Consider the following 27,087-nt stretch of genomic DNA (forward strand, 5'->3'; position numbering starts at 1 on the left):
GGTCATTCCCTTTCCTGCCCCCGGGATGGTTCTAGTCCTCCCTCCCTTGGTAGCTGAAGCGCCAAAACCTATGATGGATCATAACTTCTCAACAGAATGTCATAGGGTGGCTCTTTTGGCACCATCGGATCCAGCCAGGCCCCTGTTAAACTTGGAGACCAAACACTGCTTTACATGGCTTCTACTCGCCTTTCTACGATTCTCCCCACCCCGGGGTGCTAGAGCAGATCGAGACCCTGACAGGCTTTAGGCCGTTCCCAAGATCTCTAAAATGTAACTGGTATACAGTTAGGATGTACATTAACGCCATAATCTCCTTATGAAATTCCCATCTAACTGGGGAATTGGAATAAAGCAGTTAAAGTGTGCTACACGGGGTCATGCTGTCAAGAGATCCTTGGTACAAGCTGAGTGGAGGTGTGAGGTTTTTTCCCTTTTGAAGCTCATGAGACTGGACCTCCTGCTGTCCTGTTTCAGCTTCACATTTTGAAGGAGGATTGTAATCTCAGATTGGATATGATGCAGTTGATTGGCATGATATTAAATCCACACCGTATTCTTCACACTTCTCACCATCCTTCGACTGTGAAAGCCATATGAGGTCGAAGGGTTCCTCCTGGCATTTCTTAAGTAATTAGCCATAAGGCTCAAGCCCATTAACCAAAATTACCTGTCCATCCAGATCCCTGGACGACTAACCCCGGCCGTGACTAAACGCATAAAATAGGTGAGGGAGGGTGGGGCAGTTCCCAGGTATGACAGCGCCGGAGAAAAGACACACACCTCCGGCGCTGCCCACTTATATCACCCTGCACTTCCCCGGTAACCAAAGTCCAGACCAATCAGGGGCAGTCACCAGGGCAAAAAATACTGTCTGCCCTACTACTGACCCCTGAGTGGCTGGACCCACTCACCAATCACTTCACCCTATCACCTTGTTGACGTGACCCAAGAAAAATAGCGAGAAAACATCTTCCTTCCATTTAACCCCTTCAATACAAGGCACCAAATAATGCCATGTATTCCCCTCCTGAAGGTCTGGGGAAAATCATTCCTGGAGTAGTCAGAGTTCACAACTTCCAGGACAAACATTGCTTTGATACAGACTGCACTGATACCGATATGAAATAAAATCATAATTAAAAAAGTTACATTACAAACTGTTGAATTATAGGGGTAATTCGCTTTGGCAGGGACATGCGCATACGGACAAACATTTAGGTGTTCAATAAATGGATAAAGAAGTGAAGTATTGTACTATAAACTGGTACTAAGCTTTGCAACAAAAAAATCTTTTATATTGTGCATGCACAAATTAAAATGGAGCAGCACACGTAAAATATATATTTTATTCATATATTTTGTATGTGATTCTGTATTTTATAGCTATCTACAAACACTATCAGGTGCAGAAATATTTGGACGGTGACAAATTTTGCCATTTAAGCAATTTATCAAAACATATTCAAGATATATTATATATTCATATAATCAGTATGAACTTAACGGGGTTTTCCCATGAACAAAGTACATTATAATTAATACGTCTTGGAATAATAATGATTTCCACAATTTGATTTATTTATTTTTTTTAAATGTTCCTGTGCTGAGATAATCTTATACATGTGCCCCTGCTGTGTACTGTGTAATGGCTGTGTCTGACCGTGCCGGAACATGGTCTGATCATACCACAGCTCCTGGGCAGGGAGGAAAATAGTATACAGACATTACAGCAGGCGATCGCAAGTAATTGCCTCAAAGAATGTGTTACATCAACGAAAAAATCGTTTGTGATCCCATGCTGTAATGTCTGTAAACTTTCTTACTTGCTTACTCCCCTGCCCAGGAGATGTGGTATGATCAGACCATGTTCTGTACACTGTCAGACACGGCCATTACACAGTACACAGCAGGGGCACATTTATAAGATTATCTAAGCATAATACAATTGTGGAAATTATTATTCAAAGATCTATTGATTAAAATGTTGATTGAAATTAACTTAGTTCATGGGAAAACCCCTTTAAAGTGCAGACTCTCAGCTTCAATTTGAGGGTACTCAATCCTAATTGGAGTAAGGGTTTAGGAATAATAGCTCTTTAATATGTAGCTGGCTCTTTTTAACCCCTTCCCGACCATAGGATTGATCGTTTTTGCGTTTTCCTTTTTTTGCTCCCCTTCTTCCCAGAGCCATACCTTTTTTTATTTTTCAGCCAATATGACTGTGTGAGGGTTTGTCATTTTGCAGGACAAGTTGTACAAAAAATGTAATTCTGGCGTTTTGATTTTTTTTTCTTGTTACTCCGTTTACCGACCAGAATTATTTTCGTTTATATTTTGATAGATCGGGCATTTCTGAATGCAGCGATACCAAATGTTTATTTATTTTATTTTTTTATTTTGAATGGGGCAAAAGGGGGGAGATTTGAGCTTTTTTTTTTTAAATAATTTTTACATTTTTTAAAACTTTTTTTTACACTGTTTACTCTCTTTAATAGTCCCCTTAGGAGACTTGAAGCTGCAATCATCTGATCGCCTGTGCTGCACATAGCCAGGGCTTCAGCCCTGCTATGTGTAACAGAAATGATTGTCCAGCCACGGCTGGCATCCATAGGAGAGCTGCAATGACAGGCACGGGGCTCTTCTGCAGACCCCCGGCTGTCATGCCAACCCATCGGCTCCCCACAATCAGATTGGGGCACTGATGGGAGGGGTTTGGGATGTGCTTCCAGTAAGTGTGAGATGAATGCCGCTGTCAGAGATTGACAGCTGCATTTAACAGGTGGATTGCTATTCCACTCGCGGCTGTTAGAGGCACATGACGGCTGATCAGCTTTCATGTGTCTGAAAAGATGCAGGCTGAGCGTTAAAGCTCGCATCAAAGAGGCTGAGATGACCTATGACTTGCCTATACACCATAGGTCATAAAGGGTTAAAGGGACCAAACGTAATTCGACAATTATCTCGAAAGCCCTTTAATGGGCTCCATGGGTTATTCCCTTGTTAATCCATCATCAATTAAGCAGGTTAACCCCTTTACCCCCCAAGGTGGTTTGCACGTTAATGACCAGGCCACTTTTTTTCCAATTCTCACCACTGTCACTTTGCGGTAAGAACTCTAGAATGCTTCAACGGATCCCCCTGATTCTGAGATTGTTTTTTTCATGACATATTGTACTTCATGATAGTGGTAAAATTTCTTCGATATCACTTGCGTTTATTTGTGAAAAAAACGGTAATTTAGAAAATTTCGCAATTTTCAAACTTTGAATTTTCATGCTGTTAAATCAGAGAGATATGTCACACAAAATAGTTACTAAATAACATTCCCACATGTCAACTTTACATCAGCACAATTTTGGAACCAACATTTTTTTTTTTTTAGGAAGTTATAAGGGTTAAAAGTTGACCAGCGATTTCTAATTTTTACAACAAAATTTACAAAACCATTTTTTTATGGACCATATCACATTTGAAGTGACTTTGAGGGGCCTTTATAACCCGAAAATACCCAAAAGTGACACCATTCTAAAAACTGCATCTCTCAAGGTGCTCAAAACCACATTAATGAAGTTTATTGACCCTTCACATGCTTCACAGGAATTTTTGGAATGTGAAAGAAAAAAATGAACATTTTAACTTTTTTCCCAAAAATGTAAACCACTGTCTGGGCGCACGGCAGGGTCCGGAAGGGAAGGAGCGCCATTTGACTTTTTGAATGTAAAATTTGCTTGAATAATTAGCGGACGCCATGTTACGTTTGGAGAGCCCCTGATGTGCCTAAACAGTGGAAACCCCCCACAAGTGACACCATTTTGTAAACTAGACCCCTCAGGGAACTTATCTAGATGTGTGGTGAGCACCTTAAACCCCCAGGTACTTCACAGAAGTTTATAACATTGAGCCGAAAAAATAAAATTTTCACATTTTTCCCACAATGTTTTTCAGCCTCCAATTTTGCATTTTTATAAGGGTAATAGGAGAAATTGAACCATGCAGTTTGTTGTGCAATTTCTCCTGAGTACGCTGATTCTCAATATGTGGCTAAAATACACTGTTTGGGCGCACGGCAGGGTTCAGAAGGGAAAGAGCACTGTGTAACTTTTTGAACGCAAAATTGACTGGAATTAAGAGCGGATGCAATGTCGCTTTTGGGGAGCCCCTGATGGGCCTAAACAGTGGAAACCTCCTACAAGTAAACCCATTTTGGAAACTAGACCCCTCCAAGGTTTTTTATCAAGGGGTATAGTGAACATTTTGAACCCAGAGTTACGACACAAAATTTGATAACATTAGGTCATCATATTGAATAAATTGTCATTAGTCTTGAGCGCAAGTGCTCCCTACTTGAGTTTGCATCGGGTACTCGGGTATGCACCAAGTATCGTGGGTGCTCAAGTGAAATGCTCGAGTCCCTGCCCAACTTGTTTAACGGTTATTAGACACCCAAAAAAAAAAACACGCGGCGATCGCTCGTGCATGGCAGGCAATCCATGCAACTTTTTTTGGCCATGAAGCATATGGGACGGAGACTCGAGCATGTCACTCGAGCACCCGCGATACTCGGTGCATACCCGAGCCCCCGATTCAAGCTCAAGTAGTGAGCACATGTGCTCAACACTAGTCGCCATATCGTCGTCATTTTTTTTTCTTTACTTTTGAAAAAATCCCAACCCTAGCACAACCCTAACCCTAGAGTTTATTTTTTACTCCGTTCCATGTGCGTTATAAGTGATTAGACTACTTTATTCTTCGGGTCGGTGCGATTACAGCGATACCAGATTCATATCGAGTTTTTATGATTGACAGCTTTCATACACGAAAATACCCTTTTTTCTTGCAAAGACTAATTTTTGCATCTCTATTTTGAGAGCTATAATTTTTCCATATTTCGGTCAACAGAGTCATGTGATGGCTTGTTTTTTTCGGGAGAAGTTGAAGTTTTTATTGGTACCATTTTTGGGCATGTGACATTTTCTGATCGTTTTCTATTCCGATTTTTGGGAGGCAGAATAAACAAAAACCAACAATTCAGGAATTATTATTTTTTTTTTATGCCGGTCTGTGTGGTAAAATTGAGAAGGCAGCTTTATTCTTCGGGTTAGTACGTTTACAGGAGTACCACATTTATATTGTTTTTTTGTGTTTTGGCGCTTTTACACAATAAAAGCTATGTTATAGAAAAAAATATTTTTGTATTGCTTTATTCTAAGAGCTATAACTTTTTTCGGATGATGGAGCTGTATGGCGGCTTGTTTTTTGTGGGACAAGATGACGTTTTCAGCAGTACCATTTTCATATACATTCGTTTCTTTGATTGCGTGTTATTCCATTTTTTGTTTGGCAGTATGATGGTAAAGCATTGTTTTTTGCCTTTTTTTTTTTTTTTTTTTTTTTTTTTTTTTTTTTTATACACCGTGTTCACTAAAGGGGTGAATTAGTGGGACAGTTTTATAGGTCAGGTCGTTCCGGACGTGGTGATACCAAATATGTGTACTTTTATTGGTTTACTTTTTTTTTCATAATAAATAAATATGGATACAATATATTTTTATTTTTGGGGGATTATTTTATTTCATTTTCTTTTTTTTTATATATATATATTTATTTTTACAATTTTTTTTCAGCTTTCTGGCACTTTTTTTTTTACTTTTAAACTTAGTCCCACTATGGTGCTTTCACTTTTTAGAGGCTGATCGGCTAAATAACCGTTCACTATGCCATGCAGCCTGTCAGCACTGCACAGGGAGAAGTTACTTTGGTCATGCACTGCGCATGACCAAAGTAACTTCCTGCTGTCTGGTGTCCCGGATGTTGTCATGACATCATCGGGTCACCATGACAACATCCGGGAGCCGCCTCAGACAGCGCAGGACACCCCGGCAGAGGTGGTAAGTATCGGCGCTTACTTCCCCTTGCCCTCACAATGCTGCTATCGACTTAGAGTATGTTTTGGGTCGAAGAAGTGGAATATTCTGCAATGGTCAATCACCAGATCTCAACCCCATCAAGCATGCATATCAAATGCTTAAGACAAAACTAAGCAGAAAGAGAAATCAGTGTTTGGTAATGTCCAAGGCTTCCATACTTCAGGCAGTCATTGCCTGCATACTTTACAAAGTATTAGAAATTAACATTTTATGTATGGTAAAGTTAATTTGTCCAATTAATCATGAACCCCTGAAATGAGTAGGCTTTGGACAAAAATGGTTGCAATTCCTAAACGTCTCTATATAAATATACACAACTATTCCTGGTTAACTCCTTACCTTCATGGACAGTTTTATGTTTTTGCGCTTTTATTGTTTTCCTCCCTTTCTTTCAATAGCCATAACTTTTTTATTTTTCTGTTCACAAAGCTGTATGAGGGCTTGATTTTTGCAGGAACAAATGTACTGAAAATCGGGAATAAAATTCCAAGTGTGGTGAAATTGGGAAAAAAATGCAATTCCGCCATGTTTGATGTATATTCTGTGGTAAACGTTACTCTGAATCATGATTCTTTTAAGTTAGTATAATTATAATGATACTGTCGGAGACTGGTTGGTCATCATCAGGTAGAAAAGCATTGCTATACTCGGGATTTCAGTTCTATAGGAAGACTAACAAAGACACACACACAGGTTGTGTTTCAAGAGAGTCTCGTTTCTTATGACAATGGCCCATCTTTTATAGGGGGGCCTGGTTACACAAAAGACTGGTTAACTTCTATGTAAGTATTGACTTGACTCAGGTGTCAAAAACCACCGTAAACAGTTTTGTCCCTGGCAGAAATAGATGTTTGTGATTTCTCATGATTTTACAGAATAGGGGAATTTTTATTTGTACAGCAAAACTCCCATCCTGTCAAGGCCAAATACTGATCAATATTTGCACAATCAAGAATGTGAGGGAGACAGATGATAATCACAAGAATATGTTCAAAATTCAGTTTTAAACTTAACAATACCAAACTTGTATAGTGCAGAAAAAAAGCATATAGCTGAGCTTTAGAGGTATACCTAGATGGCGATGACTTTGGCCTTCAACAGGCTTCTGGCAGTCTTAGAAAACTATTGGCGCCCCGCGATTGCTTCACAGTTAAGCTCGAGCAGCAGCGCATATTGCATTTAAATGCTGCTGTCAGAGGTTGACAGCAGTGTTTAAATGGTTAGCAGCCGCTGACTGAGTTAATACTCCACCGGAACTGTTAGACACACATGCTGGCGATTTAATATAGCTAGCATTTGCCTTGTGTGCAGCTTCTGAGCCCCCTCCACACGCGATCACCTTTGCAGTCATGTAAACCTGGTTAAAATACCAGATTTTTGTCATGTGAAAAAAATGATACAAAGAAAAATCATTTCAGAACTTTTTTCACCTTTTTAATGTCACCTGTAATCTGTGCAATTCAATTGAGAAACCAACTTTTTTTTTCCGCCCAAAAAAATTTCAAAGCACTAAAATAATGTGGTTGCATAAACAAACAGACCCTTAAACTAATATAAACTAATACCTTATGGATGTACCAATTTAATTCATGACATCATTTATGACAGTTAAGTCTATTGGGGTAGCAGTTTATCAGCATGGCACATCTAGAATTGACAACCGTTGCCCATTCTTACTTTCAGTAGCGCATCAAATCAGATTGTGAAGGTGTCTCCTTGTATACAGCCCTCTTCAGTAGAGATGAGCGTTGTTCGACTCGAACTGTTCGCCAATCTCAAATTCGAGCTGTTTTGGGCGGTGTTCGAGCCGTTCGACGAACCCGAACGATTTGCAAAAAATCCGGCTGTTCGAAGTTATGTTCGATAACTGTTCGTGCACCAAAATCGTAACTGGATTTTTTCACAGTAATACTATTAATCAATGTTAATAGACAGTTTCAGTGTAGAGTGGGCGGGGGGAGGGGCAGGGGATGGATCTCTGCAGAAATAATGCCGATCTCCATTTTTTTTTTCTTTCCCGCATTTACAGTGGGGAGGTGTAGTCTGTCAGCCTATCAAGCAGCGCACACACGCAGCGAAGTGCTTTTTTTCACACAAGCAAGGGCATGTGTCATTGGCTGTGTATGTCACATGTCTTTGCCCTATAAGACCCAGCCATTTTCCCTGTCGCCACCATTTTCTCACTGCTGCAGCTGAGTGTTAGACGGCACCACTGCTGCTGTGGGCGCTATACTTTGTAACTGTGTGAATTGCAAGCGAATTTGCTCTTAAATAGACAGATAGGTTTAGGGAGTAGGCACTAGTTGTAATTGCAGCCCTTTTGAGGGCTAGGTTACAGCAGTTCCTAGCACTTTTTGCCAGGCAGGTCTGTGCCAATGCTGTGCCAGTGTTTTTCACAGCATTTGGATAAATCTAGCTAAGCCAATCCTTTTGGGCCTCTAGCAGTGTGTGTTAGTCAGTGGAGTAGCCTATCTGTGTTGCAAGCTACACCACCTGTGTATCTAATACCAATTTTTTACTGCATCTAGCCCAGTAAATACTTTTGGGCATAGTAGCAGTGTCTGTTACTCATTGGATTAGCCCATATGTACCAAGCTACACCACCTTTGTATTTAATAATTTTTTTTTTACTGCATCTAGCCAAGTAAAACCTTTTGGGCATAGTAGCAGTGTCTGTTACTCATTGGAGTAGCCCATCTGTACCAAGCTACACCATCTTTGTATTTAATAACAATTTTTTACTGCATCTAGCCCAGTAAATACTTTTGGGCCAGTAGCAGTGTCTGTTACTCATTGTAGTAGCCCATCTGTACCAAGCTACACCACCTGTGTATCTAATAAAATTGTTTTACTGCATCTAACCCAGCCAATCCTTTTGGGCTAGTACCACAGTTTGGCCACTCAGCTCTGCTCGGTTTCCATCCATTGTTTTTTGTGCTAACAACTAAAGAGTTGTCAATTAGTTAACCACCAAAATGAGTGGCAAAAGGCCTGCTTCTGGTGGAAAGGGGAATAGGCGTGTTGGAAAGGGAAAAAAAGGTTGTGTCCGTGGGGTAGGTGTTAAAGCAACAGTAACATCTGCAGAAGAAAGACCATCTTCCAGCCAAACTAAGATGTCTACTTCTTTTCGTGGACAATGTGATACGATCCCTTTCTTACGGACACGCCCATCGCTACAAATTCCAGATGAGGCACAAAAACAGCAGGTGCTTCAATGGAGATCAAGTGCTCCTTCAAGTTGGCTCTCCTCCACCTCAACTTCAACATCACAAATACTCCAGTCCTCAGAGGTGTCACCCCAATCGCACTTGCTTCCTCACAGCTCCGAAGTCTCCAGCTGCCCGTCTGAGTATGGGGTAACACAGATGGTTGAGTCTGCAGAGCTGTTTACTCATACTATAGCCTGGGAAACGGAGGTCTGCTCCAGAGCTTCTGTTAATACAGATGAGGAAATGATGTGCACTGATGCCCAGAATCTTTGAGTCGGATCCAGGACCAGATGAAGGTTCTGAGCATAATGTAGACCCTCGTTCCCAAACTGTAATTCCTGTTGGAGACAATGATGAAGACGAAGATGAGACTCAAATACCTGATTGGAGCGACAACTTGACTTTTCGGTCAGGGCAGGAAGAGGTTGGCTCTGAGGACGACTGGTGTGAGAACACACAGGGTGATGATGACGAGGTTGGAGATCCCACTTACTGTCAACCCACAGTCAGTCAGTCGATGAGGTCAGCAGAGGAGGTGGAGGAGGATGCTATTGACGACGAGGTTAGGTTGCACCTTCCTGGACAGAGACTGAGTACTTGAAGCACGTCAACAACTGCATGCTCAACCACAACTCTGCCTCTGACCACAAGTCGTGGTGGCTCTTCACGTCGCATGGGCTCTAAGCCTTGCATAGCCTGGGCATTTTTTCAGATCGATAAGGATGACCCAACTCGTATTATCTGTAATATTTGTCACCAAAAGCTAAGTAGAGGTCAAAAAATCCATAGTTTGAGTACTTCATGCATGAACCGTCACTTGGATATGAAGCATAAGTTGCAGTGGGAAGCTCACTGTGCTACAATGTGGCCTAGCGGGCCAACCACCGTCTGCCCCATCTTGTGCATCCGCCGGATCTTCATCCTCTGTGACTGGGGAGACAGCAGTCACACATGTTTTTGGACGCAGACCTGCCACCTCTTTACCCGCAACAGCCAGTGTGATTGGCAGGTCATCATTTCATTTGGAAGTGGAAACACCAGCTGGTGTTGAGCGCTCTCCGACATCGAAAGCACCACCTTTGGATCAAGGCAACCTAACTTTTCCGCCTGCATCTTCATCACAGACCGGCAGTTTGCCGGGGACACCCTTCTCAACCCCGTCTAAGCACAACAGCCAGCCCTCGGTCCCTCAGATGTGGACAAGTAAAAGACCATTTCCTCCTAGCCATGACAAAGCTAAGAGGTTGAATTTCACCATCTGCAAGCTGTTGGCTACAGAAATGCTGCCTTTCCGCCTGGTGGACACAGAGGATTTTCGAGACCTTATGTCCGTCGCAGTGCCCCAGTACCAGATGCCCAATCGGCACTACTTCTCAAAGAAAGGTGTGCCTGCGCTACACCAGCATGTCGCACACAACACAACCCTTCTTTGAGAAACTCTGTGTGTGACGGTGCATTTCACCACAGACACTTGGATGAGTAGGCATGGACAGGGGCGTTACATGTCGCTGACTGGGCACTGGGTAACTATGGTGACAGCAGGACAAGGGGCTGGTGTCCAAGTCTTGCCGTCCCCACGAGTTGTGCGTCAATCCTCTTTATCTAGAAGTTCCTCCACTGCTTCTGCCTCCTCAACCTCCTCTCGGTCCTCCACCTGCACCCAAAGCCTGTCTGGTAATGCCACCCACTTTCTAACTGCGCAGAAGGAATCCTGCACACCTCCTTACTATGCTGGCAGCAGGGCTCAACGGCATCAGGCGGTGTTTACTTTGAAATGTCTGGGAAATGTGAGTCACACAGCTGAGGAGTTGTGGTCAGCTCTGGAGAACCAGTTTCATGAATGGTTGTCTCCACTGAACCTGCAACCAGGGAAGCCCGTGTGCGACAATACTGCAAACCTGGGTGCGGCCCTTCGCCGGGGCAATGTCACATACGTGCCTTGTATGGCTCACGTGTTGAACCTGGTTGTCCAACAATTTTTAGCCCACTATCCCGAACTAGATGGCCTTCTGCAGAGGGCACAGTCGCTGTGTGCTCACTTCCGCCGTTCGCATCCCGCAGCTCAACGACTTACATCTCTACAGAAGTCATTGGGCCTGCCAGTTCACCGGCTGAAATGCGATGTGCCGACACGGTGGAATTCAACTCTGCACATGTTGCAGCGACTGTGGCAGCACCGACAATCCCTGGTGCAATACGTTCTGACGTATAGCATGGGCCAACTAGATCCAGAGGGGGGGCAAATCACGCTGCAGGAGTGGTCTCAGATCAGGGACCTATACACCCTTCTGCACAGTTTTGAAATGGCGACAAAGATGTTTAGTGCTGACGATGCCATTATCAGCATGACTATTCTGGTGATTTACATGCTGGGGCACACATTAAACAGAATTCGGAGTCAGGTGGTGGGACAAGAGGAGGTGGAGGAAGTAGAGGAGGAGTTGTATGCGGAAGGGCTAACATCTCCAAGGTCCAGACGGTCGGCAACACCAAGGCGGCAGGCATGGGAGGGTGGGGGAGAGGGATTAACCAGGGCGCATGGTAGCAGCCAAACTGTTGAGGAAGGTGCAGGAGCCGAGGAAGAAGTGGAGGACGAACTGGCGATGGGCATGGAAGACTCATCAGATGAGGGAGACCTTGATCACATTTCTGTTGTGCGAGGTTGGGGGGAGAGGGCAGAGGAAGGAAGCATGATTCTTACCTCGCTACCAACACAGCAAGGACTTGGTCCTCCTGGATGCGCAAGACACATAAGTGCCTTCTTGCTGCACTACCTGCAACATGACCCTCGGATTGTCAGAATTCGAAGTAATCCCGACTACTGGGTTGCCACACTCTTAGATCCCCGGTACAAAAGTAAATTTGCCAAAATAATTCCTGCCATAGAAAGGGATTCACGCATGCAGGAGTATCAGTAGAGGCTGTTGCAGAATCTTACATGTGCTTTTCCACAAAACACCAGTGGTGCACGTAGTGAATCTCACAGTTCTAACTTGCCAACCGTGGGACTGTCGAGTCTTCATCACTCAAACCGTAACAGTAACACAGTATCTGCTGGTAACAGCAATTTTGTGGAATCGTTTCACCACTTTTTTAGACCATCCTTTGCAAGGCTGCAGGAGACAAGAAGTCTGACACATAGTCAACGCCTAGAGAGGATGGTACAGGAGTATCTCCCAAGTGAACATCAAAGCCATGACTGTCACTGGACCCTTGCTCATTTTGGGCTTCCAATCTGGAAAAATGGCCGGAGCTCGCCACTCACGCTTTGGAGATCTTGTCATGCCCTGCAGCCAGCGTTCTCTCTGAACGTGTGTTCAGCGCTGCTGGTGGTGTGCTTGCAGATAAGCGCACGCGGCTGTCCACTGAGAATGTAGACAGATTCACGTTCATAAAGATGAACAAATTATGCATCCGCAAGGACTTTTCTACCCCTGTGTCATCCTGGGGAGACTAAAAGCTTGAGGATTTGGTAAAATCACCTCACCAACCGTTTTAAGCAACTCTGGGGCAATTGATGCCACTTAAGTGGTGTCTGTGCCACAATATTGGAAAAAATGGAGACTCTTTTTGGAGTCCCCTTGCTGTATTTTACATGACTTTGGCATCGTCAATTCCAGGTAGGTCGGGTCGCCCCCCCCCCCCTTTTAACCGTAAGAAACTACATACACTATGGCTTGGGGTAACACAGATGGTTGAGTCTGAAGAGCTGTTTACTCATACTATAGCCTGGGAATCAGAGGTCTGCTCCAAAGCTTCAGTGTCTGCTAGTCAGCGGAGTAGCCACCGCCTGTAGATCTAATTACAAATTTTTAACTGCATCTAGCCCAGGCAATACTTTGGGCCTAGTAGCAGTGTCTGCTAGTCAGCTGAGTATACCAGCTGTTAAGCAAGCTACACCACCTGTGGTTTGGACACTTAATTTTTTCAAAAGAAATGCTTCGGGCCCCCGGGACACTCGGTGAAGAGCATCGGGGATGCGCCCCAAGGCAAAGGGGCAGGGACTGGCGGTAGCATGCCTTGCGGTGGACCGCCAAGCTCGATCCTTTTAAAAGCTTTTTAACTGCAGCAGCTTTAGTGGATGCTACTGGACCTGGAATTACCGCGGCTGCTGGCATCAGACTTGCCCTCCAATAGATCCTTGTAAAAGGATTTAAAGTGTACTCATTCAAATTACGGAGCCAATTTGAATTACAGAGCTTAGACTTGCCTCCACCGCGGGGGGGCTCGACCCACCAGCGGACAGGCACCAATATTGGGAGAGGGGGGCTGGCCGTCGGGGTCCACCGCGGCTGTGGCACAAACCCGGCGACACGGAGGTCGTACGGGCAGGAACGGACTGGCCGTGTCGGCTTCGCACTCCAGCGTAGTCCCTCTGCCTGCTTGCGCCCGTAACCTCAAAGGGATGGTCAAGCGGCTTTTCTTCCCAGGGCTGTTCCCCGCCCAGCAGGAACTTGGGGGAGCTCAGGTCGGCCTTCCACTGTACTCCCTTACCTCCCTCGCTCTCTTTCCTTCTTCCGTTCTCCATCTAACCCCTCGGCTCTGTGGTGTCCGCTCTCCCTCCAGCTCTCTGCTTCTCACAGGTGGACTACCGCGTGTATTCACACTGTGGCAAATCTTTTGGGCCCAGGCATAAGAAGTTGTCGAGGTAATGGATAATATGTGCCCCCTTAGAAACGTCCATTACAACCCATTCGAGGAAGCAACTAAACGCCTCAAATAGTGAGCAGGATCTGGACCACCCCATGGGCAAACAGCGATCTATATAGTATGCTCCTTCCCAGAAGCAGCCCAATAGGTGGACACTATTCGGAGGCACAGGTAGTAAGTAACCGGAACGCCGCATAAATGTCTGTTTTGGCCATTAGGGTGACCCTTCCCAACTTCTTCATCCGCCTGATTGCCTTGTCAAAAGATGTACAGTATATACTACTGTACTTGGTTCCTCGTCGATGTTGTCATTTACTGACCTGCTCCTTGGATATGACAAATGGTAGATTAGTCCGAATGTATTGGGTTCCGTTTTTGGCACAACTCACAACGGGGATACCACTACGTCTTGTAAGGAAAGTGTTCTGAATGGAACCGCCATTCTACCTAAAGATATTTCTCTTTTTAATTTTCTTGTCACGACATCTGGGTGTTGGTAGGTTGATTTTAGATTTTTACTCCAGCCTTTCTTGATTTTAGAAGGGCATGACATGCCTATATCTGTGTCTCCCCCTCCTTTTACTCCTCCACCTCTTTTCTTTTCGCATGACTATATGTACTTGTCACTTTTTCATGTGTTAGTTGTGTCTTCTGAGCAGTTTGTCAGCTTTTGGACACCTTTGAAGGTGTTTTCTATGTGTTTCTATGTGTTTTTGTTTGCCTGCCATTGGTTTTAACGGTGTTCGACGAACAGTTCGGCGAACACACCGGTGTTCGACGAACTGAACCCGAACACTACGGGGGAGGCTCAACTCTACTCTTCAGGTCACTCACAGATTTTCAATTGGATTCAGTACTGGTCTCTGACTGGGCCACTCTAAAACTTAGATCGTCATCTGGCTGTGCCATTCTTTTGTTGATTTTGAGTTATACTTAGGGTTGTCATGTTGAAAGGTGTAATTCATCCTTGGCATTTTAGCAGAGGCCTGAAGTTTTGATGAAAAATTGATGTTTGGAACTGTTCATAATTCCCCCCTTCCTTGACTAAAACATCCCCAAAGCATAATGTTGCATCTTCCATGCTTCACTGTTTGTATGGTGTTCTTTTGGTAATGCACAGTGTTTGCTTTGTGCCAAACATACTTTTTGGATTTATGGCCAAAAACTTCAGCCATGATCTCATCAGACCATAACATGGTTTCCCACATGCCTTTGGCAGACTCCAGCAAATCTTGGCAAACCGTAGCTAGTCTTGGATGTTTTTCTTTGTACAAAAAGGCTTCCATCTTGCCTCCCTACTAGTGATGAGCGAGTATGTTTTGTTAACCCTTTCGCCGAGTATACTCGGCCGAACACCGAGTATTTATAGCGTGCTCGGGCTTTAAGTTTTTGTCGCTCCGTGAACATGATTTGCAACTGTTCGACAGATTTAATACATGTGAGGAATGCTGGAAAAACAGGCATTCCTCACATGTATTAAATCTGTCAAACAGTCGCAAATCATGTTCACGGAGCGACGAAAACTTAAAGCCCGAGCACGCTATAAATACTCTGTGCTCGGCCGAGTATACTCGGCGAAAGGGTTAACAAAACATACTCGCTCATCACTACTCCCTACCCTACAGGCTAGGCATAGGAAGAATACGCATGATTGTTGTCAAATGCAGTACACAACCAGTACTTGCCAAAAATTCGTACTACTCCTTTAATGTTACTGTATGCCTCTTAGCAGCTTCTCAGACTAATTTTCTTCTTGCCTTTTCATAAATTTTTCAAGTACGTCCAGTACAAGGTAATGTTACGGTTATGCCAAATTTAGGCTACTTCTTGATAATCGTCTTCAGTGTTCTATGGTATTTCTAATGCCCTCCTTCGAAATGTTTCTGTTCCCTTCTGACTGATAACTTTCAACAAAGATCCTTTGCTGTGTTGTAAGCTGTTTATTGGCTTTTGCTGTAAAAAAAAAAAAAAAATCCTGACTTTTTACAGGGTTGTGTAGACTTTTTATACCCATTGTGTGTGTATATATTTTAATGTTTGGATCCACAAAGTTTTATCTCTAAGGAAAAGATTAATTTTTATTTGCAATGCAAGTTTTCTTACCAGTACATAGTAAAATACTTCACTTCTATAGTTCTTTATTGAAAACTGTAGCATTTCAAAACTGGGATTTATCCACTCATTAGCTGTTGTGTGAGTATGATGTATGAGTATTATATACAGTATTTAAAAAAAAAAGGTTTTGGTACTGTTAACCATTTGAAAAAAGATTGATTATTCTCAGTGGAAGAAGCAAAATAATCTTGTAGTTATGATCTTTTAATGGCTAACAAAAATAAAACAAGTGATGTTACAAATAAGCTTTCGAGACTACTTATGTCTCCATCAGTCATGATACTTTTTTATATGCCTGATACTTTGTTCATCATGCCTGATGAAAAGATCTAAGTAGTTCCAAAAGCTTGCTTTGTAACATCACTTATATTCCTTTTGTTAGCCATTAAAAGGTATCATAGCTACAAGATTATTATTTTGTTTCTCCCACTGAGAACAATCAGTATTATGTATTTGTAAATCAGAAATTATGGTTTAAATTAATTTAAATGCTTGTTTGTTTTTAACCTATCCTTTATTATTAAATGTGTTAGCATGTTTCATTCATTCATTTGTACTTTTTTATGCGACTGATACATCTAAAGCAAATTTTATAAATCTTTCATAAATTTTAACTTGCAGAACACTTTCTCTCATCTAATTTAATAATCTCTACATGAATGTGATAAAGAAGTTAACCAATTTACAAGAACTTTTTTTTTTTTGATGAAAATTTTTGGTAGTATACATTTGATTGTGCAAATCAGTAATGGCCTATAAATAATGTTTAGTTTAGTGTTATCACTGTCTCTCTAATTTTATTTTTGATCTTCATTGATAAGTGCTTATTGACTTGTTCTCTTGCTTCCATCAACTTCTGTAGTTAGTTCTTGCTTTCTAAAGTAGCTAGTCATACTGCTGTAGACTAGATATTTGCTGCATGACACTGCTATGCCTTTTTTCTAGACCTAAGGCCCTCATACACAGTGAAAATAAGTTATTGAGTGAGCTATTGTTCACCAATGCCCCCAAATACATCAGACTACATCAGCCAATGTTGGATTTTTTCTGCTGATGATGTAGCCAGTTCTGATCATTGGCCAAAAAAATCACCCATGCCCGTCTACTGTTTTAAATGATAATGAACGTTTGTCAGTCGTCAGAAGCCAATGGACAGCAGCTAATTCTCAAATCAAATGACCTTTTTCAAGCAAAATGAATGATCACCTACTGGTTTGATGAAAAGACTGACAAACGTTTGCAATCATTCAAAACACAGGTCAGCATTTTGGATTTTATAGCACAACGATTAGCAGCGTCTACATCATTGGCTGAAAAAATCCAATATTGGTCGATTGTAGTCTATGATGTGTTTTGGAGTTATCAATCATTTTCACCTAATGTGTATGAGGCCCTTAGTAGTAGTGGATTCTGGTGTTCAACTCCTGCGTTCATCTTTCGACATGAAATCTGTTCCACTCTCTTGATTATTAACAGAGCCGTCGCTCATCTTTGGCTAACAGGAATATTCAGTTAAAAAAAGAGTAATTTAACAGACCTGTAATGCCTGGAGTTGTGTGCCCTGTGACCGACTTTCCTATTCCCTCTGGGCTCATGTCCCTAAACTTTATATCTTCCAGGTTCCCGCACCCAGTCTGGGCAGCATACACTCAAGTACGTATGCGATCTTTGCAAATCACGCTACTTAGGGGTTGTACGTAGAAGTGTGTGTGTGCCAATGTATACACATCTGTGTGTACATTTGCATGTTTCTTTTATTGACTACCATTTAAAAATAAACAATAGTTTTGTTCATTTATGCAAAGGGAGACGTCATTCTGTCCATACATTAGACTTAAAGGCTTGTTCCATTTTCATGACCTGGTTCTAAAGCATTAGAAAAATAGTCAGTTTTTTTTCTCCATTGTACATACGCTATGCCTTGTATCAAATGCAAGACTCTGTTCATGGCCGAGAATGACACTGTGTTTAGGAGGTAAAAAATATCACAATTTTCAGTCTTCCAGAATAATTAATATATTTTTACATACCTCATCTTTGACGTTGCAAGTTGTGGAATTACGGAAATAACAGGACTGATAGACATATTAATGATATGCAAATGATGAAAAATGTAAATGTTTTCAAAACATCTTTATTTATTCAGTATCGAACATGAGCGCCACAAACAGAAATACACACCTTGGCATGCTATCACTGAGGTTATTAATGTTTGTCAGAAGAATGTTCTGCCATGCTGAATGCATTTGGGCACACAAATCATCAAAATCCACTGCTGAAAGCTCCCTTTGCAAGTGCTGATCAATGATGTCCTAGATGTGCTTGATGGAAGACAAGGCCGGAGGTGCTAGAAGCCATGGTAGCATGTTTAGGCCATGCAGGCTGCTCACTGTATCACGGACATCTTGCAGCCCGTTGTTGCCATGCTTTAAATCTGCTCCTGGGGCATTTTCAGATTCTCGTGTTAAGACCTGTTCATTGCACTACTATGTGGTCTAAAAACCAATCTCTGGCTATTATTGCGTCCTAGTCAAAAGCAGGACTCCTCACTGAAGAGGATAGACTTTCATTCAAGCCTCTATTGCCCTCTTGCTCTGCACCATCATAACCTTTGACAGTGGTGAATTCGGGTCAATGGATCACCTACATTGTGCTCATAGACCAATGTCGTGCAAATGCTTTCTAATTGCTTGTACAGATGCTGCTTGAGTCCTTAGATGTACATTATGTATCACTGAGCGCCATTTTTCGAATCTGCTCAGATGACATGGACAACATCATGAAGAGCAATTCACAAAGGAATGTCACACCTGTCCTACCCCTGGGATTATGGTGTTGGGTGGTATAATATATGTTAGCCAGACATCTCTAATCTTTCCAGTTACACTAATCGCTCACTGATAAACTCGTTTGGTCATGCAAACAGTACTACGGCCATTTCTCCAAAGTGTCCCAGTAGCCGTTTTTCACCATAACAATGCTGGAATGCAGCTTGTGTGGCGTAAACATGCTACCATGGCCCTCAGAATCTCCGGACTTGTCTTCCAGCGAGCACATCTGGGGCATCATTGCTCTACAATTGCAAAGGGGGCTGCAAGTAGTGGATTTTGATGATTTGGCATGCAAAAGTGCATTTAATGAAGCAGAACATTCCTCAGACATTAATAACCTCACTGATCTGATCGCATGCCAAGACGCATAAGTGCGTGGATTTTTGCATGTGGCCCTCATACTTGAGACTGAATAAATCGAGGTGGTTTGAAAAAATTAGTTTTCATTTTTTTCCTCTTTTGCATATAATTAAGGTGTCTATCCATCCTGTGATTTCCATAAGTCCATGGATTTTCCTTCTTGGCTTTGCAATTTTAATGTTGAAGAGTGTATATGCAATATAAATCTGTAGCATTTCTGTAACAAAATCTATGTTTTGTATACAGCAGATTTTGCTTCTCATTTTCTGCTGCAGAAATTCTGCAACAGAAATACCACAAAACCTGTCTGAATAAACTCTAAAAGAGACTGGGTAGATTAATCAAAATTGTCTAGCACTAAAACTGTCTTTGCTGCCCATAGTAACCAATTATAATGAAGCTGCCTCCAGAGCTTATTTTAAATGAAAGAGGAGATATAACTTATCAGTGTGATGTGTAAATGGCAGCTCTCTGCTCTCCTGATCTCACTGCAGAGCTGTGTGTGAGAATAACTGACACATCTGCAGGTTCCTATCAGCTTCCAGCTCACAGGCTGCCAGTGTTGTAAGACAGCAGAGCTTTGACAGCTGCAGCAAATTTTTTTGTAAGAAGACAAAGTTCAGTTCTACTGTTCTGTGTTAGTTGCATGTCTCGCACTGGTAATGTCACCTTTTCTTAAAAATAAGCTCTGAAGGCAGATTCTCATGCAGATCAGTGTCCAGCCTAGAATAGCTCATTTACGTATAAGAAAAACATGGATATCTCTGGAATAAAACATCAGATCGCAGATATTAAGGTATCATTTCATTCAGCGTCGTATGACCTACATACCCATATTGACAGCTTAAAAGGGTTGATCCTACTCACATCCCCTTTAAGAGATTAAAGTGTCTCTGATTGGTTGCTGTGGGCAACAAAGACAGTTTTGATGAATCTGTCCCACTGTGTTAAAGTGCATAGAGACTTCTGATTGACCACCATAGACCAAATCACTTTTGCTGTACTAGGGTTCACATGAACTACAGATAATACAACTATCACAGTACTTGAACGTTTTTGAACCCTTCAAAACTTTCAATAGTTTTGCATAATTTGATCTAAAACGAAATTTTCACACAAGTATTAATAGATAAAAAAGAAAGTTAGATCAAACCAATTATTCAAAAATATCATACTTTGTCATTTTTTTATTGAGGAAAGTGATCCAATGCGAAATATCTGAGTGGCAAAAGTATGTGAACCTTTGCTTTCAGTATCTGGTGTGACTCCCTTGTGCAGCAATAAAAGCATCTAAACGTTTCCGGCAATTATTGAATAGTTCTGCACATCGGTTTGGAGGAACTTTTAACTATTCCTCCCTCCCTCTCCTGTGAACTTCTAGCTTCATGTTCTTATATGACATTTCGTTTTGGGGAAAGGTCAGGACTTTGACTTGGCCATTCCAAAACTTTCAACTTTTTTTTTTCTTCAACTATTCTTTTATACAGTATAATGACTTATGTGCTTTGGGTCGTTGTTTTGTTGCATGACCCACATTCTCTTGAGATTTAGCTCATGGACAGATGTCCTGACATTTTTCTTTAGGATTTGCTTGTATAATTCAGAATTCATAGTTTCATAAATGATAGGAGGTCATCCTGACCCCGATGTAGCAAAATGGACTGAAACCAAGCTTGTTTCACAGATGGTATGAGATTTTTGTGCTGTAATGCAGTGTTTTTCTTTCACCAATCATAAGGCTTCTCATTTTAACCAAAAATATCTATTTTTATGTCATCACTTCACATAACACTGATCAAAAGCCTTTTGGTTTTTCTAGATGTTCTTTAGCAAACTGCAGGCTAGCAGAGCAGTGACTTTCTACTTGCTAAGCTGCCATGCACATCATTGTCGTTCAGTGTCTTCCTGATGGTGGACTCATGAACATTAACAATAGCTAATGTGAAGTCTTAGCTGTTTAAAGCTACCTTGGGTTCCTTTGTGATCTCACAGACTATTATACTCCTTGCTCCTGGGGAATGATCTTTGTTGGCTGACCACTCCTGGAAGGTAATAATAATAGGCTTGAATTTCCTCAATTTGTCTACAACTGGTCTGACTGCCGATTTGTGGATTTATACATACATAAACATACACTGTGTATCCGCACATTTAACTTATTGCATGCATGAATTCCACTATTAATATACATGTAAAAAATGTGAGTGGTACCTGGTGGCTACCTGCTGCTCAAGTCTGACTTCACCATCAGGAGCTCCATTGAATACCAGGTAGCCGCTTAGCTATGCCCTGTCCTAGGTAACCATGGTCTTGTGGCACAGTGGGTCCACAAACAACGTGCGCCACCTGCTGGCATGACACATATGAGCCAGTGCCACCTTTTAGTGACCCCCTGTGGACCTCATCACCTGGAGATTGAGCCACAAATTCCTGATTTCATGGCCCAATCAGAAATCCAATTTGATACTGCCGGCCTCACAGAAATAAACTTTTTCAAAGTCTTGTTTTCTGAGTATTTTATAAATCTCATGGTGGTCCAGACAAATTTGTATGCCCAACAATTTTGTTCCCAAAACCCCACTTGTCATATCCTAATTGGACCCCTGTACATGTGGTAGAAATGACAACGTTTTGGGACCTTTTCCTTGACATGGGGATAGTGAAGAAGCCCGAACTCCGGCAATATTAGAATTCTGATATTGTATGTATCACTCCAGTTTTCCGCATGGCTATGCACCAGACACTCTTTGAGGCCATTCTCAAGTTTTTGCATTACAACGATAGTGCACAGTGTCCACCAAGAGATGACCCCAACTTTGACCGACTTTTCAAAGTTGTCATTGATCACTTCAGCAACAATTTTCCGAGGTGTACATTCCCCAAAGGGACATGCATAGTTGAGTCCCTAATATACTTCAAGGGAAGGCTTAAATTCCGGCAATACCTGCTCAGTAAGAGGGCCAGTTATAGAAGTAAAATTGTACAAGCTGTGCAAGAGTACCTCAGGGTATACCCACAGATTTAGGGTTTATGAATAGAAGGATCGCCGGATTCAGCCCCCTGAATGCCTCCCCTGTGTAGGATTTGGTGCACCCACTGCTGGATCAGGGTTATCACCTCTAGGTAGATAACTTCTACATCAGCATCCCACTCTTCAAATCCCTCTCTGCCAGAGCTACTGCAGCATGTGTTACTGTGCGCAGACACCGGAAAGGCCTCCAGAGGTCGCTGATTGGGCTGCTGCTCAGAGAGGGTGAGAGCAGAGCCCAGTGAAGCGACAATTTTCTGGTGCTCCAGTAGGACAAGAGGGATGTCCTTTTCTTGACCATAATACAGGGTGATGGCAGCACACCCACCGCTGTACGAAGTAAATCTACAACTACACAGCTCCCCAAGCTAGAACCAAAGTTGACTCGCCCCCTGGGCCGCGTGGGGAACCCGGAACCGGGCCTTTGGTGGGATTCATTCTGGGGGTTGTAGTCACCGTGGCGATGACCCGGTCCCGTGGCTCAGGGTGGTCAAACCAGTGGCAGTCTATTGATATGGTTTTCGTTATTTTCGAATGTCCGACTACGCCACCCGTGGATTGCTTTCAGGATGAACCGCCGCTGCAGGGCAAACCGCTGGGGCTGGTGTTGGTGAGCAGCACAGGGATGGTATAACTCCCCACGGGAAGAGTGTAGCCCCAGGGCAGTGTAGGTGAATGATGGGGGTGATGGTGCGCGGGAATAATAACTCAGAGTCTCTGTAATGCAGTCCAGGATCTTTACTCACAGTTCGTTACTCCACGTTACTCCGGCCGGCTGTAACTTCCCGCGTCACACCATGTTCACCAGGTGAGGGGGCTCGGCCAACTCTCAGATCATTTTGGAGCGCTTCGCAGGACCCCCTTCTCGTGTCCTTCCTCTGGCCTGTCATACCCCACCACTGACCACGCTTCTGTCCAGCTGCCTTGGGACTTCTCTGGGTAAACTTCGGCGCCAGTTTCCCTGACCCTATATGGTGCCTTCATATCGGGTGTAGCGAGGGGCTGCGCCACATGAAATGTCACAGCCTCCGGTTTCTAGCTGAGGGTAGTTCCCCGCCTCCACTAGTTTCGGGGACCGGTCTCCCCCTTGGCCTGACCCCTCTACGCAGGTAGATACGGGCGTATGGTGGCTACCAGCCGGTCCACACCCCTGGGGTCCCTTCTTTCCTCTGTGTTCCTGGAGCCTCCTCTGCTCCCCTTCCTTCTTCCCTCTTCCTTCAGGCCCAGTCCTCCTGACAGAGCCTGCCTGTGGAGCAGAGCCCATGCAGCAGCCCAGCTCCCTGTCTTCTCTCTGTCTTGGGCCTCTCAGGCTAGGCCCGCCTCCTGGAGCAGAGCTCCACAGAGCCCTGCTCCTGCTCTTTTCCTCCTCTGACCTGCAGTAACCAACGCTGCATGACAAGCTCTACCCTCACCTAATGTATTCTCACCCATCCCTTATAGATTGTGAGCTCTCGCGGGCAGGGTCCTCGCTCCTCCTGTACCAGTTGCTGTCACATTGTGTTCAAGATTATTGTACTTGTCTTTGCTATGAATACCCCTTTTCACATGTAAAGCGCCATGGAATAAATGGCGCTATAACAATAAATAATAATAATAATGTGTACTGGGGTATGAGAACATAGTGGGAGTTGATTCCTGATCAAATCCTCCAGCCCGTCAGTGCTGGAGGATTTAAAATAGTGAAAAAAAAAAAATTGGAAATTTGTAAGAAAAAAGCTTGCGCTTATACTGCCATTTTCCGAAACTTGTAGCGTTTTCATTTTTCGGGATCTGGGGCTGGGTGATGGCTTTTTTTTGCGCCCTGAGAAGACGTTTTTAGTGATACAATTTTGGGATAGATACAGTGTTTTGATCATCTCTTATTGTATTTTATTGAAATGCTCCTGCGGCCCAAAAAAACATAATTCTGGCTTTGTTTTTTTTTCTCTTTACGCCGTTTACTGATCGAATTAATTCATTTTATATTTTTATTGATCAGAATTTTATGAACGCAGCGATACCAAATATGTAGATTTTATTTTTAATGGGGCAAAAAGGGGTGAGTTAAAGTTTTTTTTTTTTCATATTTTTAAAACTTTTTTTTTTTTTTTACTTTAGACTGAATTTAACCCCTTTATGACCTATGACTACCCTTCTTTTTGATGCAGGCTTCGGTGCTGAGCACGCACCTATTCCCGCACATGACAGCTGATCTGATCAGCTGTCCTGTGCCCCTAACAGCCACGGGTGTAATCTCAATCCACTTGCGGCTGTTATCGCAATCCACTTGCGGCTGTTAACTAGTTAAATTCTGCTGTCAATCTCTGACAACAGTATTTAACTCGCACAAACCGGATGCAAGTCATTAGCTCCACGCATCGGCGTCCATCACTTGATCGCGGGCGCCGATGGGTTGGCTTGCCAACCCTGGGTCTGCATGAGACCCCTGTGGTTGTTATTGCGAAACTGCTTTGAGCGCCGCCCCATGGCTAGCGCGTACAGCAGATGAGCATTTTTGTTACAAATAGCAGGGCTGATAGCTGAAATTCTGATATGCTGATAGCTGAAGTGCTGCTATTTGTAACACGTGATTAGATGATTGCAGCCTCAAGTCTCCTATGGAGACTATTGAAGCAATTAAAAAGTAAAAAAAATAATGTTTTTTATAAAAAATATAAAAGTTCAAATAACCCCCCTTTCACCCTATTCAAAACAATTAAAAAAATATATAAAAAATACACATTTGGTATCGCCACATTCAGAATCACCCGATCTATCAATATATAAAAATAATTAATTAAATCTGTAAATGGCGTAAGAAAAAAAGCAAAAATGCCAGGATTAAGTTTTTTTGGTCTCGGCAACATTGCAATAAAATGTAATAATGGGCGATCAAAAGATCGTATCTATCCCAAAATGGTATGAATAAAAACATCAGCTCGGCGCCCAAAAAAAAAAAAGCCTTCACCCAGCCCCAGATCCTGAAAAATGGAGCCTCTATGGGCATCATTTTGTTTTTTGTTACAAACTTTGGATTTTTTTTCATCACTTAAATTAAAAAAATAATAAAAAAAAAACTATACATGTTTGGTATCTACGAACTCGTAATGAATTTTCCAAATCATAATGGCAGGTCAGTTTTAGCATTTAGTGAACATGGTAAAAAAAAAATAGTGGAATTGCACTTTTTTTTTGCATTTTCACCGCACTTGGAATTTTTTTTCCCGTTTTCCAGTACACGATATGGTAAAACCAATGCTGTCGTCCAAAAGTAGAACTGGTTCTGCAAAAAACAAGCCTTCACATGGCCATAATGACGGGAAAATAAAAAAGTTATGGCTCTGGTAAGAAGGAGAGCAAAAAAACGAAAACGCAAAAACTGAAAAACCCAAGATGGTGAAGGGGTTAACAGTCACCTTGGGAGACTTGAAGTTGCAATCATCTGATCACTTATGCTATGCATAGCAGTGCCGCAGCACTGCTACGGTGGGTACGGAAAGTATTCAGACCCCTTTAAATGTTTCACTCTGTTTCATTGCAGCCATTTGGTAAATTCTGAAAAGTTTATTTTTTTTCTCATTAAAGTACACGCTGCACCCCATCTTGACTGAAAAACACAGAAATGTACAAATGTTTGCAAATTTATTAAAAGAAAAACTGAAATCACATGGTCATAAGTATTCAGACCCTTTGCTCAGACACTCCTATTTAAGTCACATGCTGTCCATTTCCTTGTGATCCTCCTTGAGATGGTTCTACTCCTTCATTGGAGTCCAGCTTCTGTTTAATTAAACTGATAGCACTTGATTTGGAAAGCCACACACCTGTCTATATAAGACCTCACAGCTCACAGTGCATGTCAGATCAAATGAGAATCATGAGCTCAAAGGAACTGCCCAAGGAGCTCAGAGACAGAATTGTGGCAAGGCACAGATCTGGCTAAGGTTATAAAAGAATTTCTGCATTACTCAAGGTTCCTAAGAGCACAGTCGCCTCCATAATCCTTAAATGGAAGAAGTTTGGGACCACCAGAAGTCTTCTTAGACCTGGCCGTCCAGCCAAACTGAGCAATCGTGGGAGAAGAGCCTTGGTGAGAGAGGTAAAGAACAACCCCAAGATCACGGTGAGTGAGATCCAGAAATGCAGTAGGGAGATGGGAGAAAGTTCCACAAAGTCAACTATCACTGCAGCCCTCCACCACTCGGGCCTTTATGGCAGAGTGGCCCGACGGATGCCTCTCCTCAGTGCAAGACATAGGAAAGCCCACATAGTTTGCTGAAAAACACATGAAGGACTCCCAGACTATGAGAAATAAGATTCTCTGGTCTGATGAGACGAAGATAGAACTTTTTGGCGATAATTCTAAGCGGTATGTGTGGAGAAAACCAGGCACTGTTCATCACCTGCCCAATACCATCCCAACAGTGAAACGTGGTGGCAGCATCATGCTATGGGGGTGTTTTTCAGCTGCAGGGACCGGACGACTGATTTTAATTGAAGGAAACATGAATGCAGCCAAGTACAGAGATATCCTGTATGAAAACCTCTTCCAGAGTGCTCTGGACCTCAGACTTGGCCGAAGGTTCACATTCCAACAAGACAATGACCCTAAGGACACAGCTAAAATAACAGCTTAAGAACAACTCTGTGACCGTTCTTGACTGGCCCAACCAGAGCCCTGACCTAAACCCAATTGAGCATCTCTGGAGAGACCTGAAAATGACTGTCCACCAACGTTCACCATCCAACCTGACGGAACTGGGGAGGATCTGCAAGGAAGAATGGCAGAGGATCCCCAAATCCAGGTGTGAAAAACTTGTTGCATCATTCCCAAGAAGATTCATGGCTGTACTAGCTCAAAAGGGTGCTTCTACTCATGACTGAGCAAAGGGTCTGAATACTTATGACCATTTGATATTTCAGTTTTTCTTTTTTAATAAATTTGCAAAAATTTCTACATTTCTGGGTTTTTTTCAGTCGAGATG

The 27,087-nt window shown here is 42.7% G+C and overlaps 1 protein-coding gene across 2 annotated transcripts in view; it reads left to right on the forward strand.

Moving 5' to 3' along the window:
* CUNH15orf39 (chromosome unknown C15orf39 homolog) overlaps nt 1–27,087 on the forward strand; it is a 94,909-nt gene that overhangs the window by 56,623 nt on the left and 11,199 nt on the right. The window contains exon 3 of one of the 2 annotated variants that reach the window (XM_073652863.1): nt 17,524–17,557. The exons of the other annotated variant lie outside the window; for it this stretch is intronic. Coding sequence (XP_073508964.1) covers nt 17,524–17,557 — 34 coding nt within the window. The remainder of the gene's footprint in view (nt 1–17,523; nt 17,558–27,087) is intronic. 2 annotated transcript variants of the gene reach the window in all.

This window comes from Phyllobates terribilis, unplaced genomic scaffold (genome assembly GCF_046119375.1).
Source record: "Phyllobates terribilis strain yellow unplaced genomic scaffold, ASM4611937v1 Scaffold_11__3_contigs__length_659146591, whole genome shotgun sequence".
NCBI lineage: Eukaryota > Metazoa > Chordata > Amphibia > Anura > Dendrobatidae > Phyllobates > Phyllobates terribilis.